At 45.4% G+C, this 21376-nt stretch overlaps 1 protein-coding gene across 2 annotated transcripts in view; it reads left to right on the plus strand.

Moving 5' to 3' along the window:
• CAPN14 (calpain 14) overlaps positions 1-21376 on the plus strand; it is a 53479-nt gene that overhangs the window by 20677 nt on the left and 11426 nt on the right. Inside the window, exons 2-16 of one of the 2 annotated variants that reach the window (XM_055378821.2) lie at positions 336-612; positions 2695-2764; positions 3589-3707; positions 3843-3979; positions 5208-5382; positions 6301-6363; positions 8501-8586; positions 11316-11390; positions 12504-12667; positions 13789-13952; positions 14478-14486; positions 16414-16619; positions 17538-17574; positions 18076-18132; positions 19405-19462. In XM_055378821.2, the coding sequence (XP_055234796.2) occupies positions 388-612; positions 2695-2764; positions 3589-3707; positions 3843-3979; positions 5208-5382; positions 6301-6363; positions 8501-8586; positions 11316-11390; positions 12504-12667; positions 13789-13952; positions 14478-14486; positions 16414-16619; positions 17538-17574; positions 18076-18132; positions 19405-19462 (1645 nt within the window). In that variant the 5' untranslated portion in view covers positions 336-387. Of the gene's footprint in view, positions 1-335; positions 613-2694; positions 2765-3588; positions 3708-3842; positions 3980-5207; positions 5383-6300; positions 6364-8500; positions 8587-11315; positions 11391-12503; positions 12668-13788; positions 13953-14477; positions 14487-16413; positions 16620-17537; positions 17575-18075; positions 18133-19404; positions 19463-21376 lie in introns of those variants that run through there. The other variant, XM_019020759.4, reaches the window with a different exon arrangement.

Genomic DNA, 21376 nt, shown 5'->3' on the forward strand with positions numbered 1-21376 from the left:
TCCTGCTTCTCTTCTCCTGCCTCCCCACTAAGCAGAAGGGACCCCCGTGACATTGGTGCAGTCAGGGGCCCAGGACTGAGCCCTGAGGCTTGAGAGAACTTTCCCTTCTGTAGGCTTTTGCCACAAGATCCCTGATCTCCCAGCAGGTCCTCAAGCACTTGAGTGAGTGCTCAAGGACCCGCACTCTCTGAGACAAAATCGAACCACCTGCTTCTGTCTCTTTCTCACCAGCTGACTTCTCCGCTCCCATTCTCTCCATCCTTCCCCTCCTCTCTGTGGCAATGGCAAAGCACAAGGAGGAAGTGAGGAAACTGACTGTCCTCTCTCCATTTCAGGAGCAGCAGAGACTCCTCAGGAAGACTCACTGGACTGTACCCACCACCTGCCATGTCTCTGTGGCCACCTTTCCGATGCAGATGGAAGCTGGCACCAAGGTACTCTAGGAGGGCGTCTCCACAGCAACCCCAACAGGACTTTGAGGCCCTGCTGGCGGAGTGCCTGAGGAATGGCTGCCTCTTTGAAGACACCAGCTTCCCGGCCACTCTGAGCTCCATCGGCAGTGGCTCCCTGCTGCAGAAGCTGCCACCCCGCCTGCAGTGGAAGAGGCCCCCGGTGAGGCAAAATGTGTCAGCCCAGACCCTCCTGCCCCAGGGTTTAGGGCTTTCAGATACTGCGCCTAAGATATATGGGAGAAAAAATCAGGCTTTTTCCTACTCTCTCCTCTCCACTCAACACAACACACTCTTCTAACACCAGATGTGTAGGAGGTTTTCCCCACATGCCAAGCAATTCTCTGGTGGCCACCATCTGGGTATTCTGTAATGAAATTTAATTCCGACACTGTCTACCTAGAGATGGTGTCAGATCTCACAGGTTGAGTGTTCATCCCACAAAACTGCCCCTACTTCAGATGCCAATCACAAGTCCCAGGTTGTGACCTGTACTCACGACCAGCCATAAATCAGGACTGTGATTCCCATGATCCCCTCCTTGGATTTGATTAATTTGCTAGAGAGGCTCACAGGACTCAGGGAAATGCTTCGCTTACATTTAGTGATTTATTATAAAGGGTATGACAAAGGATGCAGATGACAGCCAGGTGGAAGAGATGCATAGGGCAAGGCATGGGGAAGGGGTGCGGAGCTCTCATGCCCTCCCTGGTTGTGGCACCCTCCAGGGACCTCCGTGTGTTCAGATATCCAGAGCTCCTTACACCCTGTCCTTTTGGGTTTTTATAGAGGCTTTATTACCTAGGCATGATTGATTACATCATTGGCCTTTGGTGATCAATTTAACCTTCAGTTTCCCTCCCCTCCCCAGAGATCGGGGGTGGGGCTGAAAGTCCCAACCTTCTAATCCTGCCTTGGTCTTTCCAATGACCAGACCCTATCCTGAAGCTACCTAGGGACCACCAGTCACCAGTCAATCATTAGCATACAAAGGACACTCTTATCACTCTAGAGGTTCCCAAGGTTTTAGGAGCTGAATGTCAGAAAACTGAGCAAATGAAGACCAAATATATATTTCACAATATCACACCAGGTCTTACTGTCATTGATCTCCATGAGAAGGGATGGGTATGTTCCCACATTCTCACTTTCCAGATGGAGAAAACCAGGGGTGATTTTGAGAATGGTCTAAGATGTAGCCCTCCCTCAGTCCTGCCCAGAATTATGCAGAACAGCTATAGCCAAAAATATATCAAGGTACTGTTTAGCTTCATCTGAGATGGCAAGGCTTCCTGAGTCACAGCCAATACCATCTGCCAGAGAGATAAATTTTAACATCTCTCCAACCTCCTACCCCCAAAACAGGTTCATGAAACATGTAAATTAAGAAGCTATTAATCACTTTACAAAAGTATTCTTCACTCTATAAAATGCATCACTTCCTTTAAAAAGCAACTTCTTAATGTGTTCAAATGTAATCCATCTCCCTGAAACTTGATTTACATACAAGATTTCAGGAACACAGCTAGTGAACAGGGTAAAGTGTAAGCCTGTGCCACAGACTTTCCTTTTCTCTTCCCTACTCACCCATCACCATCGATACCTGCAGCCCCAGACTTATGAAGTCCCTACTGTGTGTAAAATTCTGCAGTGAGCCTCCTAAACTACATGGCAGCCAAGATCCTACTTCTCTCAGAAAATCCTGGGAACTGCTGACATAGAGACTCTGTTCTACATCTGACTTGGGGAAACTGTGTCCACGCAAAGACTGAGAATATAAATCTTGCCACGGAGCAGAGACCACCCCCCTACCACCCCACCACAGGCTGCATCGCATCAGGAAAAGCCAAAGAGAACATCATATTAGGGGTCAGGAATAAGAAGGAGGAATAGGGGAGAAAAAAGAGAAAGAGAAGATATCTAGGAAAACTGAAAATACCTCCTATAAAAGTGTTTCCATTTTTAATAGAAACTCTAAGAAAAGGCATTTTTGGTATAAGTGCTATTTCTCAATATCTACACAGAGTTCTCCAGGGCTCTGACTTACACGAGCTATAAGAAGGAATGAGAAATACAAAGGACAGAATTCTGTATCCCAGATCTTCTGGGATAGCACTGATTACACCTATATTCTGTATCTTTGTCCCCATAAGTCCAGTTTTGGGGTATGGGAAAACGTGGTCACTGTAGCTCCAGGAGCTTTTTTGTTCTAGGTCAGAATGACAATTCTGTTTGTCTTCCCCAGGAGCTGCACAGCAATCCCCAGTTTTATTTTGCCAAGGCCAAAAGGCTGGATCTGTGCCAGGGGATAGTAGGTAAGTTTGCACAGCCCCGGGAGACAGACACTAGGCTGCCTGCTGGCCAAGCCCGGCCAAGACAGAGTGGATGATAAAGAAGAGAAGCCAGAGATCCCCACTGGAGAGAGGCCCAAAATGGCTATTCACTGGCAAACCCTGAATGCTACCTGGACATGCTCTGTTCTTTGCCGTGGAGTTTATAAAAACTGGTCCTCTGGGGATGCGTGGGAATGCCATACCCTGCCTAAGTCCTCACATAGTCCTCATTACCAGTTTACAGGTCTAAATTTTAAGGTTGGAAAATGTGCTCACTCTATTTTAGTTCCCACAATGGGTCCTTCTTGAGACAGCAGTCATTAGCCTCCCCAGAATAGGATCAAAGCAGATCTATCCTCAACTCTACCTTTTTAAAATAGTAAATTGGTCATCAGGGAAGGCCCAGCCAAGTCCAGTGATACCCATTTCACAGACAGGGAAATGGAGTCCTGAAGGGTTGAGCCTTTCCCAGAAGAACATAAATCAGTTTCAGAGGCAAGATTTGGAAAAAGTGAGTGGCGTTGAGGTCCCAATTCCTGAGGATAGGGCATTCAGGAATCTAAAATTCCTGGTCCAGATCTAAAATCTGGTCCAGGAACGTGGCTCTGGATTTGGGGTCAAGTTGGATTTCAGCCAATGCTCCCAGCCCCACCTCTGCTCACTCATCATCCGCCTTCCCAGTATATAATTCCCTTCTCCTAAACTAGGCTACAAGCCCAGAGAGGGTAGCCACTGGGACCGGGCATTTTCTACAGGCATAAAGTCCCCAGTAGATTCATGCAGATGCTGTGTGCTGTCTGACTTAGGAGACTGCTGGTTCTTGGCTGCTTTGCAAGCTCTGGCCTTGTACCAGGACATCCTGAGCCGGGTTGTTCCCCTGAATCAGAGTTTCACTGAGAAGTATGCTGGCATCTTCCGGTTCTGGGTGAGTGTCTTACCGGGTCCTCGGCCCAGAGGGAGTCATAGGAAAAAGGGTTCCTGGAGGACCATGTCTTCACCTTCTGGGCTGATCACCATCTGCAGCAGTCCTCATTCACCCGGGGCCACTCTCTCCCTCCAGTTCTGGCACTATGGGAACTGGGTTCCTGTGGTGATCGATGACTGTCTGCCTGTGAATGAGGCTGGCCAGCTGGTCTTTGTCTCCTCCACCTATAAGAACTTGTTCTGGGGAGCACTTCTGGAAAAGGCCTATGCCAAGTAAGAAACCGGCAGAAATATCCCCCTTCCCATCGCTTCTTTTTCTCTCTCTCTCAATGTTGAGGGAGGGGAGTGGAGTCAGGTAAAGTTTATGAAATGAGATCCTGAGGCATGTCTTAGCCAACATAGAAGTGACAACGTATTCAGTCTTTTATGTAGGGGTCGCCTCATCTAAACCTGCATTCAAGAGTTTTGCCTTTCCCTAATGGATGGAATTAAGGGGGATAGGAGCTCTGAGTGTATATTCTCTCCTTTGCTCCTGGGATGGAAGGAAGGAGTAGCAAGATACACCCAAAGAAAACCTAAGCAAAGGCTTCGCTTCTCATTTGGCCCATCTAATCTACAGTTTAAATGCCTCTTCCTTTTGTTTTGAGTGAAACCCTCTCAACGTAGCTGATCACTGCTGTCCCCAGCAGCTAAGAGGTCTGGATGAAGGAGTAGCAGCAGGGGATCCACCTGCTTGGGTCCCTGTGGGGCGGCCTGATCATCAGGGGTCGGATTGTGGGCACAGCTTCAACGACACAACTGCAATATGAAAGTTTAAGAGTTTTTCATACCTACAGACCCTAGAGGGTACTTGGCATGTATGGAGTGCACACACACACGCATGCACATACACATGCACACACACACGCAAACACAGACACACACATGCACACACACACATGCACACACATGCACACACACATATGCACACGCACACACACGTCCACACATACACGCATACACACATCCACACGCACACACATGCACACACACATGCACACATGCACGTGGAGGTCAGGGGGCCCAGGCAGAAAGAGAGAAAATGGACCTGTGGTGGACACATGCCTTTTCTTGAGTCCAGGGTGTTGTCCCAACAGGTTTCCCGCAAGCAGCTTTAACTGATGGGTTCAAAGCAAGCAGGCACTAGTTGAGATCTTGCTGTGAGTGACAGGCAGTCACTAAGTTCTCAGGCAAACGTCTGAATGGTCCATTTAAAGGAAGTGGTGGGAAAGAGGGGTTCCCAGTCTTCTAGGCAGGAGAGATGCCTCTAAGTTTTATCTATGACCACCAGCTGGAGCCATTCAGGATGGGTATGGTATTGGAAACTATGTCAGGGTTGCCTGAGCTCTGCTTTTGGTATGAGAAAACTAAACTCCTATTTAAAAGTGGATGCCGAGGCCACATAAAATTATAAATACTCGTGATACTTTTTTCCTCTCATGTTTATTTCTTCCCTGGCCAGGCTCTCTGGTTCCTATGAAGACTTGCAGTCAGTACAGGTGTCTGAAGCTCTTGTAGACTTCACTGGAGGGGTGACAATGACCATCAACCTGGCAGAAGCCCATGGCAACCTCTGGGACATCCTCATCAAAGCCACCTACAACAGAACCCTCATTGGCTGCCAGACCCACTCAGGGGTGAGACTGGGCTGCCACTGGCAGAATGTCCTCTTCTCCTGCACCCATGCCCTCCATCCACCACCACTACCCTCACCTGGGTGTGGGCTCAGGACCTCCACCCAGCTCCTACTGCTGAGGTCCTGGTGTTCAAACCAGAGCAGCAAGGCCAGGTGCGGTGCCTCACACCTGTAATCCCAGCACTTTGGGAGGCCGAGGTGGGCGGATCACCTGGGGTCAGGAGTTCGAGATCAGCCTGGCCAATACGGTGAAACCCCGTCTCTACTGAAAAATACAAAAATTAGCCGGGCATGGTGATGGTCACCTGTAATCCCAGCTATTTGGGAGGCTGAGGCAGGAGAATCACTAAAACCCGGGAGGTGGAGGTTGCAGTAACCCGAGATCTCACCCTTGCACTCCAGCCTGGGCAACAAGAGAGAGATTCCATTTTAAAAAGCAAAAACAAAAAAACCAGAGCAGCAGTGTTGGGGCCTCAGAAGAGGCAAGGCAGTAGGAAAAAGAAGATGATGTGCAGAGAAGGAAGCTAACAATTATTAAGTGCCAGCTACATGCAAGGCACTTTCCACTTCCTATTTGATAACAATTGAAACAATGGAACAGGAGTAGGAAGCCCTCAGTTCAGCCCTGCCTTCACTAATGGCCAAATGTGTCACCTCACACATTGACTCAACTCTAAATAGAGTTTGTCCTCTGTAAAATGGAGGGTATGACATGATCACTGCAGAATGGCTCACTTAATGAGAGGGTGGAATGAGACTATGGATACCAAAGAGCTTTGAAAACTGCAATGTACCATACCGTGATTATCTCCCACACTTCTCTCCATAAACCCCTGCTCCAGCCAAACAGCCTTCCCACGACTCAAAGAATAAGCTGTACATAACAGAAGACTGATCAGGACCTCTCTTGTCTCTGCAGGAGAAGATTCTGGAGAATGGGCTGGTGGAAGGCCATGCCTATACTCTCACAGGAATCAGGAAGGTGGGTTGAGGTTGGCCCCTCGGTTTCCCTCTCAGCCTTGCCCTTCCCTCTCTGGACCCTAGCTTATCTTGGTGGATTTAGTTTCTGTACCATCTGGAGAGTGGGTAAAGTCTTTGGTGGGTCCCTGTGCCTCGGCATCTATTTCCTGTGGTGAAGTGGTGGGTCCAGGCTTTGCCACCACCAATGCGTCATCCCAACCTCATCCCCTGGGGCAGCCCTCAGCCAACCATCCTCCCACCCTGCTGTACCTCACAACCCTTCCTTGAACTTTGCTTCACTCTGGGCTGCCAAGAACAACCGTTTCATCTGGTTCTTCCCTCCCAAATTTCTACTCCTCTCTGACACGCTTCTTTATGACAGTCTCCATTGCTATCCATCTTTTGAGCTCTACTAGGCATTGAGAGGAAGACACACCAGGCAGGACCTGCCTACAAAGGGCTTACAGTCAGGTATGGTCACAAACCATATCTGAAAATGAGGAGGAAGCAAAGTTGAAACTGAGAGAAGAAAGTGTAGATGAAAGACTTTAGGAATTCATGGATAAGAGAAAAGACCTCCATCGAGTTGGGTTGGGGAGAAGTCAGAAGAGTCTCTTACAGAGGAGGTGATGTTGGGTTGGTCCTTGTGATGGATAGATTTGCACGGGGCAAGAAGGGCATTCTGGTGGAGGGAGCAGTGTAAGCAAAGCATGGAGATAAGAAGTCAGCAGGTTTAAGTTAAAGAACCTCTGATATTCTCTAGAGGGCCCAACTCCTCCCAAGTACTCCAGTTTCCTTTAACTCTGTTTCAAATTTCTTGGACTCAATTCACACTTAACTTCTTCCTTCTAGATCTCCAACAACTATGTTGGTCTGTGTGCCCAGAGCTTTTAATTTATTTCCATATTTATTAACAAAACTTATATAGCACTTACTCTGTGCTAAATGCTGTTTAACTGCCTTACAAACGTGGACTCATTTCATCCTCACAGCACTACTCTGAGTAGGTTGTGAACCCCAAATATCTGAGACAGGTCTCAGTTAATTTAGAAAGTTTATTTTGCCAGCGTTGAGGATGTGCGCCTGTAAGACAGTCTCAGGAGGTCCTGACTACATGTGCCCAAGGTGGTCAGAGAACAGCTTGGTTTTATACCTTTTAGGGAGACATGAGACATCAATCAACATATGTAAGATGAACATTTGGTTCCGTCTGGAAAGGCAGGACAACTCGAAGCAGGGAGGGGGCTTCCAGGTCACAGGTAGATAAGAGACAAATGGTTGCATTCTTTCAAGTTTCTGTTAGTCTTTCCAAAGGAGGCAACCAGATATGCATCTATCTCAGTGACCAGAGGGGTGGCTTTGAATAGAATGAGAGGCAGGTTTGCTCTAAGCAGTTCCCAACTTGACTTTTCCCTTTAGATTAGTGATTTTGGGGTCCCAAGATTTATTTTCCTTTCACAAGGTCTACTGGTTTCCTAGGGTTGCCACAAAAAATTACCATAAAATGTTGGGGGCAGGGGAGCTTGAAAACAACAGAAATTAATTTTCTCAGTTCCGAAGGCCTGAAGTCTGAAATCAAGGTGTGAGCAGGGGCATGCTCCATCTGAAGGCTCTGGGGAAGAATCCAATCCCTTCTTGCCTCCTCCACCTTCCAGTGGCTCCAGGTGTTCCTTGGCTTGGTCTACATAACTCCATTCTCTGCCTCCATCTTCACGTGGCCTTCTCTGTGTCCTCTCCCTTTCTCTTCTGACACTTGTCTTTGGATTTAGGGCCCACCCTGATCCATAATTATCTCAAACCCAGGTCCTTACTTTAATTACATTTGCAAAGATCCTTTTTCCAAATAGGGTCATGTTCACAGGTTCTGAGTGTACGTATCCTCTTTGGGGAGGGAAGATCACCATTCAACCCACTATCATAGGTATGACTATTGACCTTATTTCACAGATCGGGAAATGGAGACACAGAGAGGTTAGGTGATTTGCCCTAGGTCTCACAGCTTGTAAGTACAAGAAGCAGAGCCACTTTCTCCTCTACCAGCTCTCTCTGGGGCTGTGATTTTCCACTGCAAGTGCTCAGCTCCAGGCCCGAGTCTCACTCAGATCTCTGGAATGCTTGCACTCAGCCCAGTCACCTAAACTGCCTCTCATTTTATGCAGGTGACCTGCAAACATAGACCTGAATATCTCGTCAAGCTACGGAACCCCTGGGGAAAGGTGGAATGGAAAGGAGACTGGAGTGACAGGTGAACTTTGGGGACATCTTGGAGGGGTGAGAACGGGTAGGTTAGGCAAAGGAGGCTGCCATTTGCACACAGATTCAAACGTGTGCTTCCTTTGGTCTTAGGCTGGATCAGGAAGCCTTTAGACTGGGAAGCTCAATCCCTCACGTTTATAAGATGCTTTATGGTATAGAGACTGCTTTCTCTTTCTTTATAATAATTAAAGCTGATGTTTGTTTGAGGGCTTGCCAGCACTGTGCTAAACCTTTTGAATTTTTATTATCTCATTTAATCCCCCAAACAACGCTATTACAAAGTAGATAGTTTTATCCCCATTTTACTAATAGAGAAACTTGGATTAATTGAATTGCCTAAGGTCATACAGCATGACTCAACCAAGGTCTTTGGTGCCTGGGTTCAGTGTCTTTCCCTGGCATGGTTCAGTACCCCTGGGTTTGCTGAGTCAAAGGTAGACAGATTTGGATTGGACTCTACACTCTGATTGCATATAGTAGCCTCTGGGCATTCTGATTAGATGCCTACATTTAGGTTGTTTCTGCCTAATGGCAGCCCTAAAGAAATGCAGGTTTTGCAGGCTAGACACTGGCTGTAGGGCACAGGCAGAAAGGGAGGTCAAGTCCTAAAGTCCTTCATTCTGTCATTATGAAGATGTATAATACTTAATCCTTTACAGGTCTTCAGAGTCTACAAACGTGTTCATATACACATTATCACTTAATCATTTTTATATTGATAAAATGAAGGCTTAGAAACACAAGTTGAATATTCCTCCTGATAGAATGTGCTGCATTATATTTGTTACACATTAGTAAACAGTGTTGTTAGAGGAACTGAATCTATGTGGGAAGATGTCATCCAAAGAAATACATACATTTTAACGTGCTGCAGAAGTCTAGCATCATATTGTTGCTGGTGGCGGTTTCTTTCATACAGGAACAAGCACTAACATTAGAGATAGATGATGGGTACAGTTACAGTGTTGTTACTTTCTAGCTGTGTGATCTTAGTTTAGGCAACCTTCTTAAGTTCTTGGATCCAGAGGTATAGTGAATATTAAAATGATGAGCTTTTATTTTATAGTGTTTAATCTGCTGTTAATCCCATCCAGTATATTTTTCATTTTAAATATTATGTTTTCAATTCTAGAAATTTCACTTGAGATTATCTTCTATTTCTCCCCTTTTTATGTCCGTGTTTCTCTTTACATCCTTGAGAATATGTGGCACTTTTATAATAGCTGTTTTAATGTCCTTATCTGCTAATTCTATCATCTCTCTCATTTCTACGGTGGTTTCTACGGACTGTTTCTTTATTCCTGGTCACGGATCATATTTCCTGCTTCTTCATATGGCTAATAACTTTTTATTGCATGCTGGACATTGTAAATTTTAGTTTCAGAGTACTGAATTTTATTGTATTTCATTAAAGAATATTGGACTTTTTTTCAAGTAGGTAGTTACATTACTTAGGGATTGTTTTGATACTTTGAAGTTTTTAAGCACTTTTAGGGAAGGTCAAGACAAACCTTTATTTCAGGGATAATTTGATTCCACTACTAAATTGTAGACCCTCTGGGATCTCTAGTAAAGATTCCATGTATTCAATAAAGTCCCAGCACTTTGGGAGGTTGAGGAAGGCAGATCTTTTAAGTTCAGGAGTTCAAGACCAGCCCGGCCAACATGGTGAAGCCACGTCTCTACTAATACTGCAAAAATTAGCCAGGTGTGGTGGCATGTGCCTGTAATCCCAGCTGTCTGGGAGGCTGAGGCAGGAGAATTGCTTGAACCCGGGAGGCGGAGGTTGCAGTGAGCTGAGATCGCACCACTGCACTCCAGCATACGTGACAGAGTGAGAGTCTGTCTCAAAAATAAGTAAATAAATAAATAAAGTCTTTTAACTCTGTCCGGTAGGAATGCCTGAGATTCCCAGCACTGTGTCCTGCTTACGGTCCAGTCTTGGGGAGTTTCACTTTAAGAAAGCACAGATTAAAGCTCAGCCAAAGACGCAAGGGAACCCCTATGAAGTTTCCTGGAACTCCTTTTTTTCATGTAGCCCCCTCCTTTCAGATACTTTGCCCAGCAAATTCTGGCTATCTGGATCTCCCCAAACTCCAGATTCTGTCTCCTCCACTCAGCCAGACTGTTATGTTCTTTTTTTGAGTCCCTCTCCCTGTAGCGCTGGCCAGGAAATTACCTTCAGGAAGAAAGCCTAGGTGATGTTAGGGCTCACCTCGTTTGTTTCCAGCCTCCTGGGATCACAGACCCCTGTTGCCTGCTGTCCAATATCTGAAAACAGTTTCTCATATTTTGTCCCATTTTTATTTCTTGATGGTAGGAGGCTGTCAGGACAGTCTTATTCCTTCATGGCCAGAAGTAGAAGTTCAAATGATGAGCTTTGAAAATATGCAAGTTCAAATGTTAGCTCTGACGTTTAATAGATATTTGACTTCAAGCAAATGACCTAATCTCTCTTAACTTCAATTTCCTAATCTCTAACATGAGAACAACAAAGTTGTTATTAGCCTTGAATGAAATAATGTATGTCAAGAATCTAGCCCAGTGCTTGGCTCATAGTAAGCTATCAATTGTTCATGCTACTGTATAATATGGAATGGGAAATTTAGTTGTCTGAAGTAGTATGAAAATAATAATAAATAATGACACTATAGAGCCTTTACTAAAGAATTTCTAGCATGCTCCCCACAAGCTTTTCATTCCCTTTTCTATTTTCAGTTCAAGTAAATGGGAGCTGCTGAGCCCCAAGGAGAAGATTCTGCTTCTGAGGAAAGACAATGACGGAGAATTCTGGTATTGGACTTGGGGACTTGGACAAATGTCCTGGCCTACATTTGAAAACCCATCCAGCAGACATTTATTGGATGCCTCATGGGTGCCAGGAACTTCATGTACAGAGATCAATAAGGCACCATCCCTTTAGGAGCTCACGGTCTAGCAGGACAAACAGTGCCTGTAAATAAACGGTCACTGTCTTTGTGATGAGAGTAGAGGCCACTAGGGTGGAGCTCAGCGAGGGCTCAGCCAGTCTGTTTCCTCCTCTCTGGCTTCCTCTCTGCTCTCTTGCTCAGTGTATTCAAAACAGGTTTTGCCTTTTTTGTCCTGAAAAGGCCATGAGGTAGGAAGAGACTGCAAAGTCTTGTCATAGGATAGGCCCCTGACCAGTGCCCTCCAGAGCAGAGTAACACTGCCACACACTCTAGAGCTGCTCACCTCATTTTTTGAAAAGCCACCAAGACATCCTGAGCTGATGCTGCTTCTAGGTGTCTGAAATGGACCCATCAGTTCTCCTTTGCTTTTGCTCACCACTGTTACTGTGAATGTCAACCCTCGTTCCAAGGACTGCTCCCATTAACCATCCAGTACAGCCTGCCACCGCCCTCTCCCTTTGGAAGGTCTTTCACTGAACTCAAGCTCTGCAAATTCCTGGTTTTTCCACTTTATGGTTAAGTAAACTGAGCATCAGACAGCTTAAATAGAGTGTCGCAGGCCACAAGTTAGCAAGTAGGGGCAAAGATCTTCATGAATTAATGATTAAGAACTGATATGTAATTCTTATTGAACCTTTATAGATAAAAGAAATGACTAGTTAGCTATGCCCTAATTCAGCTGCTATCACCATGATTCCAGAAACTGGAACATCTCCCCCAGTCAGCCATGTGGCCGGCGGCTTCCAGCCAGAGGGTGGGGCTTCTCGGTAGCTCCAGCCCCCCACGATGGACCCTCACAGGGATCTAGGCAGCCCCAGCTCATGTGCCCATCGCCAGCTCAGCTCTGCACAAGAGCTGGTGTCTTTGTCCATGAGACGGCTGGGATGCCCACTGCTCCGTTTCACCCTTCCATGGGTCCTGATGACTAGGCGTTATCTGGTCCATCTCTTTGTGCTTTTCCTTCTTCTCTCCACAGGATGACGCTGCAGGACTTTAAAACACATTTCGTGCTCCTGGTTATCTGTAAACTGACCGCAGGCCTGTTGAGCCAGGAGGCAGCCCAGAAGTGGACGTACACCATGCGGGAGGGGAGATGGGAGAAGCGGAGCACAGCTGGTGGCCAGAGGCAGTTGCTGCAGGGTGAGCATGTGCACAGGAGCAGGGCTCTCGGGGTGAGGTTGTGGGCGGGGGTGTCAGAATGACTGCACAGGGGGGTGCAGCACGAATTCTGCATTGGCTGAGTGGGGAGGAGGCTCTGCTTGCCTCACTGTGTGTTGGGGCCCTGGGCTATAACCACAGGGAAGACGGGGCACCTTTGGACCCAATGTGCACCAAGGCAGAGTCCTCTCAGTCAAGCTGCCAGCCTGTGGGGCTGCATCTTCCCAGAGGGTTGCCCTGTCACAGTCAGCACCGGGGGTCACAGGCACACAGGCATGATAAAAGCAGGGGCAAGGGAGAATCTTTTTTAGTTTTAGGACAAGACCACTGAAAACACTGAAGTAACCACCCCCTAACTAGGCAGGATTGAAATAGAAATTGTATCTGGTCCTTCTCACCTGGAGCCTGGGAGAAACACAAACCCAGGGCTTCCCAGTATCACTAGATACAGGAGACAAACCTGTCTGGACTCCCAAGATGGGACAGGTTTGGTGACCCCGTCCCTTCCTCCACTGTGGAGATAGTGAGCCATCCCTTTTGAAGGCAAGGCCTGTGGGGTGTCACCTCAGCAGGCCAGGATGGCCTTAGCTCTGGAGTCCCCCTTTTGACACAGTATTTCTCCCAAAGTCTGAAGCTGACCTTAAGGTAAGGTTTTGCGTCTATTAAAATGCAAAGGCCCCTAGGATCATGGTCACCTCCCCAGGGAGTTAATACAATTGCTTACTCAGGTAGCACATGCTTGTGGGGTATAACACCTGGGCCAGGCACTGAGCAAGACAAAGGCTACAGTGGTGGGAACAACTCCAGTCAGTGTGTCTGGAGAAGACCTCCAGGTGGAAGAGCAAGGTGGGAGGGCAAAGAGCCAAGATTGAAGGGACCCCGACCCTGTCCCGATGGGCCTTAGGGTGGAAAAGGCCTCCAGGTGGAAGAGCAAGGTGGGAGGGCGTAAATCCAAGGCTGAAGGGACCCCGACTCTGTCCCAATGGGCCTCAGGGTGTCAATCCTGGCAGAGGCGTCCTCAGACTGTTCACCTCTTAGTGGTTCGGCAAGCAGGATGCATGGGGATCCGGGACCCATTCTCACCTTGCTGTGTTCTGCTCCAGACACATTTTGGAAGAACCCGCAGTTCCTGCTGTCTGTCTGGAGGCCCGAGGAGGGCAGGAGATCCCTGAGGCCCTGCAGCGTGCTGGTGTCCCTGCTCCAGAAGCCCAGGCACAGGTGCCGCAAGCGGAAGCCTCTCCTCACCATTGGCTTCTACCTCTATAGGGTAGGTGGACCTCTGAACCACAGGGGCATGGGACCAAGCGTGGGGGTCACCAACAGTTACCATGTCTTCCTGTTTCTTGTCTTCTTCACCATCTGTCTCTGTTCACAGACCTGGGTTTTCAAATCCAGGCTCTGTCCTTTAGGAACATGTGATTTAGAACAAGTCACCTTCTTGCACTAGGCCATCAGTTTCTACAATGATATTTAGGCAAAGGGTAGAATAAAAGAGGATTATGTGGTAGTGCTTGTTATTGTGCCTGGCACATAGTATGATCAATATTGGCTTCCTTTTCCTCTCCCCAAAAGCCAAGCATTCTTTCCCTCCCTCTTTTCCAGAATTTCCAATGATAGATTAAAATGTCACTGATAGAACAGCAGGTCTTGTGGGAGGGGACACGGCTTCTGGGTAGAGCCTTGTATATCAGCTTCTATTCGGGTTTCGGTTTATGAAAGAGCCAGATTTCCTGACTAATGAGATCTCTCTCTCCTCTTTTTTTTTTTTTCTGTTTTTGTTTTTGTTTTTTAGATGAACAAGGTGAGTTCTGCACTTGACCGGGTGGCCCTAGTTTGGGGTGATATCACATGTGGCCAAGCCTCCACAGGATTTAGTTAGACTGGAGCAGGCTTATACTGCATAAGAAGCTATAATAATGCCAGATGATGAGAATGTCTGCCCGCTGCCTGTGTGTATATGAAAGTAAAGTGCATCTGTTAATCTTTTTTATCCAAAGACCCCCAAGAGATTCTCATGCATCTATGGGAAAGTCTTAGAGCCTAGCAGAGAACCAATACATTTTAGAATTTATTAAATTCCTACACAAATACCCAGGGCTAATATTGAAGGCCATCACAGCATAGGAAAGATGATAAATTACAATCATGACTGGGTTATGAAACCCAAAATAAAATAGATTTAAAACATATGGGACATCAAAGACCATACAGCCCACCTCCCTAGGGAGAAAGGACAAAGGCTTGGGGACATGTGGCAGGAGCATGAGCAGAGGGACAAGAACACCTCCGTGCTTCAGCTGCTGTGGCAGCCAGGAGGGGTCAGGTAGGAAGGCCCAAGGAATCCCAGCTTCTGAGGGAGGCAGCTATTATTTTATTTCCCAAAGAAAACAGGAGTAAAATGCTTAATTTTCTCAGGTTGGATTGAATCAAGTAAAAGTATTATTGTAGAGAAACCATTTTACGCAGGGTCTTTTTTTGTTGTTTTTCTCACAGGAACACTGAACACTCTCAAATTTGCCTATTAATTTAAAAAGAAAAAGTTATTTATGTCATGCCTACTTCTAAATAGAATTTGGGTCAACATACAATAAAAAAGTGTAAACAGAGGAAACCTGCAAATCAGCTACAAAATTTCAAAGCCATTAAAAAATAACAAAGGGATGAGAGCTAGGTAGGCAGTTGCTTCTACCAGGAAAACTAAATCCAGGACAGCTACCGTGGCTCATTATGCAATTTAGCTCTGAGATTCCTAGTAGCCCATGGCAAAGAGGGCAATTGGATGATTCCCTAGTTCTCATTGTCTTATAAAAAAAATGCCTACCTCATCAGGGTATGTATTTTATTTCCCAAACATTGAGGAATTTGCTAAATATCTGTTTATTTGGGTGGGTGATGTCTTTGTTAGCAGTTGTGTATAAACTGGAGAGAGGATCCTGGTGTGGGTCTCCTCTCCCTCTATAGCCCTGAGTGAGAACAAAGGGGAGAGTAAGCAAGAGAGAAAAATAGGGAGAGATGGAGAAACAAAGGAGGCAGAGAGAGAGAGAGAGAGAGAGAGAGAGAGAGAATATGAATCAGATAAAACAAAGCAGATACCCAAGAAATGTCGGAACCAGAGCCCTGATTTTGGTCTTCTGAGCTCTTGCCCAGTTCTCTTTGTCCTTTACAAGGGTGTTTTCCCTGAGATGATGCGGAATGTCCAGCTTATCTGTGTGTAGCTGTGTGGTGTAGGTGGGGAGGTGGTCGTGGTCCATCTGTATCTGTGTCCATAAGTCATGCCACATCACATACATGGAGGCAGCATCAGGAAGGGTAAAGAACAGGAGCATTGGAACTCAGCTGTCCTTAATTCCCATCGGGCTGGGACTGTACCCAGCTGATGACTCTGGGCAGATGACCTAACCTGTCTAAGTCTCAGAGCCCTCAACCATAAAATGGAAGGCACAGGGACATTCCTCACATCATTTAGTGCTGGTGTTGTTTTTAAGGTAAGTCAAATCAAATGACATGTGTTTATGTAGCCCCTGATAGGTTCCAGCAAAGGTGCAGCCCTCCACACACATATTCTGGTTTTTCCTTTCCTCCCCACTTGTTTCATCCTCCACTGGGGCCTACTGGATTTGGCAGAGCAGGGGCCACCTTAGTCCTGGCTCAGAGCTTTGAGGGCCTCAGGCCTGGCCACAGCCCTGGGTCATCACCTCCCTTGCTGTTCTTCTGTCCTCTACCCACAGTACCATGATGACCAGAGGAGACTGCCCCCTGAGTTCTTCCAGAGAAACGCTCCTCTGAGCCAGCCTGATAGGTTTCTCAAGGAGAAAGAAGTGAGTCAGGAGCTGTGTCTGGAACCAGGGACGTACCTCATCGTGCCCTGCATATTGGAGGCCCACCAGAAGTCAGAGTTTATCCTCAGGGTCTTCTCCAGGAGGCACATCTTTTAGTAAGGACACAAGGTCTCTCCTAGAGGGTGGGGACCACTTGGGCGAGGATAGGCAAGGAGGGCAAGGTTGGAAATGGCAGAAACCGGGATCTCTGCTGCTGAGACAGAAGGGAGATGGGGAGAGCAGGAGACCAGGTGACTTTCTGCATGGAGAACATCCCTCCCGTTCCTTCCCACCCTCCTTCCACTCACAAACTAACACCATGCTAGACATTAGAGAGAAAAAGATAAAACACACATAGCTTCTGCCCTCCTGAAGTTCAAGGTCTGGAAAGAACACAGATATATGAGCAGTTACTGATCTTCCAGTGCATCCAGTGTAAGCATTTTATATGCACAGGGTGTTACAAGAGCCTCAAGGAGGAGAATTTGAGCCAACTCCCATGGTCCTGGGGGAAGCAGGAGTGGCTTCAGGGAGGAGGTGACTATTATAAGATGCATAGGGGTTGTTCAAATGAAGGGAGGCTGTCATGAACTAGCAGGCTTCCATTCTACTACTGTATCCAGTTGAATTAATGTGCACATATCCCAACCAAACATATTATTTTGCCTATGATTGTTTTACTTGCCAGGTTTTGTGTTTTTTGTTTTGTTTTGTTTGTTTGTTTTTTATGTCTCGGCCACAGGTAGTTTGATTTGATCTCAGGCAGGCCCCACTGCCACGTCAGACCACTAAGTCTCATGCTCATCTTTTAAGAGTAGTTAGATGAGGGTGCAGGGAATTACAAGCAGTGTGCTGTGCACATGGCTGGAGTGTACAGTTCAAGGGGAAGCAGGAGGTGAGGTGTGAGAGCTGGGTGAGCCCTTGTGGTGCCTCAGTGAAGGAACATGGAAGACGAGCTCCCAGCAGAGGGGGAAGATGGGCCAAAAAATTCCCAACAGGAAACTCTGAGTTTTTTCTTGTTTGTTTGTTCTCAGTGAAATTGGCAGCAATTCTGGTGTCGTCTTCTCAAAGGTGAGTAGTCTGGTGGAATTCCATATGGCTGGGACTGCTTTCCAAGCCAGGGTGTTGGGTTTCTCCCTTCAAGTTAAGGAGTCAGGGGAGGAGATATGCGGATCCTTACAGACCCTGTTCTATGGCAAACATTACCCGTTGTATCCTAACAGTACCTGGGCTTTGCTGTTTTTGCACCAACAAAGAGTAGAGAACTACCCTTCTGATCAGTTCCTTGTCACTGAGGGTCCAGAACCCCGGCAGTATGAGCTACATCTCTACATTCTTCTGCTTCTCTTTATCTGGTGTTTCTTTTGTCCATTTCACTGTTTGTGATTTCCCGAGTCAGGAAAAATTGGAGAAGCAAGGGCTGTTTGTAAATGCTATGGTGTAAAATTAAAGACGATGCAAAGTCAAGCTCATGGATTTCAGAAACCTGGAAGCCATGAGACATTAGGGTGTGCACGAAAGTCCGTTTATACAGGTGAATAATTATGTCTTTCTATGTGTCTCTTCCTATAGGAGATAGAAGACGAAAATGAAAGGCAGAATGAATTCTTCACCAAATTCTTTGAAAAGGTTAGTTGAACAGGTGTGGTGGGGGGTGAGGAAGAGCAGGGGACGAAGTGGAGCTTCTCATTTTATAAAGTATAGGTTTGCATCTGCTTGAGGCTGCTTAGAAACTGTGATTTAAGGCTACCTATTTCCCAAACTGCCACTTTCTATTAAAGTCCTCAAGTTTTTAGACAAATGAGTGGAGCCATTGTCTAGAAGGCTCCTGTAAAATGATTCTCTGTTCTTGGACGCTCATTGATTAGTTGTAGGGAAAGCAACTTTAATCTTTCATCCCTGAGAAAATGGGATATAGCAGAGTAGAGTGTCAGAGTTGGGAGTGGGACAGGGGGTGGGGGGTGCAGAGCATGTCAATGACAAGCTCTGGGGGCCTTGGGGAGGGTCATTGGAAGGGAGCGCAGGGAGAAGGGGCCCATGAGTGGTCACCCGGAGGGAAGGTGGGACTGATAAGAAGGGGGAGGGCCTGGGACACACACTTGGTTTCTGTGGCTTCTTCCTTTGGGCTGACCCAGATGTGAGTCTGGCAAGGGCTAATGGTGTGAGTGTGGGGCTCTGGAGGCCACGCTCTCCTAACCTGCAAGACACTTAGGAACAGGGGGAGAAACATACTGGAAATCTGGGGTCTGATATTTGAGCAATGTCACTAAAACAGAGAATATGAGCCCCCTATGTTAGTGACACTCCTGATTTAAAGTCACAATTTACCTGCCTTGCCCATCTGGAATTTTGTTTAATGTAGCTGGAGAGGATAAATCAGAATCTTATATGTATTGTTTGTTAAAGTTTTCCTCCATACCAGTGGTTTCCAAACATTTGATGCTGCAATCCTTTTATCAAATGAAGTCTCATAGAGAATCCCAATCTATATAAAACAACTAAAAATTGCATGTTATGAATATGCCTCAGTTTTAAAAATTCAGATGTTTGATACTTATATTTCATTGATATATTTTAAAATCAAATGTTCATATAAAGAGTTTCTTTTAATAAACTCTAAGATTAAAATCTGGAGTTTTGACTGATGACATTTTATTGAGAATGAAATTCAAACCAAATTGTTGGCTAAACTTCAGCAGCACCTGGATAGCACCTTCGAGAATCACTGTTCTTGAAAGTCATGCCCTGCCAGGGTTCTCTGGGGTTGGCACCCAGTTAAAAAGCATTGTGAAGTTCTTAGGAAATCCCAGTTTAATTTCATGGCCAGTCATATGACCCCTCTGCCATCTAATGAGCCTCCAGTAACAGTTATTTTTTCTTGCCAATCTGCTTTCTATTCAGCATCCAGAGATTAATGCAGTTCAACTTCAGAACCTCCTGAACCAGATGACCTGGTCAAGTAAGTGTTTTAGAGCTATTCTGTAGGACTCAGAGGGGATGCAACTTTTCTAAACTCTGGCTTTGTTTCTCTTTCCCTTGGTGGGATGTGTGAATTACTGAGCACTGGTCTTAACTGTGGCTATATTTTACACAAGGTGGATTATGTGATCTGAAAAAGCAGTAGGGAAATTTATACAGCTTTGAAAATCGTTATTATTATTTTGCTTACTTTGGGTATAGACATACATGGCAGTGAAAAATGAAGATTCCTGCCATTTTGCTAGTCAGAAAGGAATAACTGAGTACCTCTTTCTTGGCATATCAATTCCATGTGGAAGAACTGCACCCATTTCCTCAACCTGGGATATAAATATTAAGTATTAACTAGCCTACCCAGGGAACTGTCTGATGAACTCATGTTAAATTGATCAAGCAACAAAACTGTGGAAGGAGAGAGCACACCACTTAGAAGAATTGCAAATGGGTAGCGTGAGGCTTTCATATGAAGCCTGGGATAAATTATTAGAAAGGCTTAAAGTCCATATAAAATATTTTATACATATATTTGGAGTGAGAAGAACACAGAAGAAATAGGCTGATTTCTCCAGGGAGACAAATGAACTTCAAAGTAAAAAAAATAAAACAACCAGAGTATTTGCTGCCAAAGTTAGATGATTGCTTCTTCTTTCTATGAAGCCAAGATTTAAAATCCAGACAAATTACAGTCCAGGCTATTGTGTGATTCAGGGTTTGAAAGAATTTGCAAAAGGCTTCTCAAAGCCAAATTCAGTTATCAGTAAAACAGCCAGAAGGGAAGACTGTAGGAATTGTAGAACATAAGACTCCCCTTCCCGTCTGAAAACAAATTCTAGGCTAATTCTAGGGAAATTACCTAGAAGCAATGGCTCCTGCACATTTAAAAGTTTTTAAAGGTCTTGATTGCATATATACAAAATGGTTTTCCAAAGCATTTATGAACAAATTGCTTTCATTTAGTCCTATGAGAGGGTTCTAGACGGATAAATCAGAGAAATACTGTAGATTTTGGCAAAATGTTTGGTGAGTCTCCCATGATAAATGATAAAATGTGGGTTGGAAAATAATAATAGAAGATGTATTTACAACAAATCTTATCACCATTCCCAAGAGTTATACAAATATAAAACTAGAGGGATAATTCTATCCAGTTACAGGCAAGAGTCTATATGCTTAGATGTTTAGATGAGATTTCTTAGATTCTGTCTGCCCTTGGTCCTGTTCATTTCTCCAATTTTTATTAATGTCTTGGAAGAAGACATGGAATATAGGCTTATTGGAGGTGCAGATGGCACAAAGCTGGGAGAAATCATTAATATAATAGATAGCAGAATTGAAATTCAGAATGTTTTCAACAAGCTGTGCCCAAACCAAAAAGATGAAATGTAGTCAGGAAGATAATAAACCACTGCCATTTTGATATAGACCATTTTAAAATGGTAGCGCAAGTTCTTAACAGAAGAGACTTCATTTTTGTGGCAGTTTATGTGAAAGATATTTGGTTAATTTAGTTGACCTCTAGCTAACATGAACGAATTGTTTCAAGTTGCTGCTAAATAAGCTCGTACAAATTCAGGCTGCATTTAATGGGAGCATTTAGATGTGTGCTTTTAAAATTGTGTTCCAGGAAATGCTAGAAACCAAGAGGTTTAGTAAGTGTTCCATGAAATAAAAGGGGTTAGCTTCTGTGGTTGATTGTACTTGGGTCTTTAGTACCTCACATGTAGTAAAGTGCATGGCAAATGAAGAAAAGCATCAATAGATGCAAAGTATCCCACATTTCTTTGACCGCAAAACTCTTTCTCTGCAGAAAATCTCCTTTGAAACATAATTTGGGAAATGTTGACTGAAAACTGGAAATGATAGGTCTACTGTATTCTGTTCAATCAAATTGCAT

Source organism: Gorilla gorilla, chromosome 12 (genome assembly GCF_029281585.2).
Source record: "Gorilla gorilla gorilla isolate KB3781 chromosome 12, NHGRI_mGorGor1-v2.1_pri, whole genome shotgun sequence".
NCBI classification, from domain to species: Eukaryota; Metazoa; Chordata; class Mammalia; order Primates; family Hominidae; genus Gorilla; species Gorilla gorilla.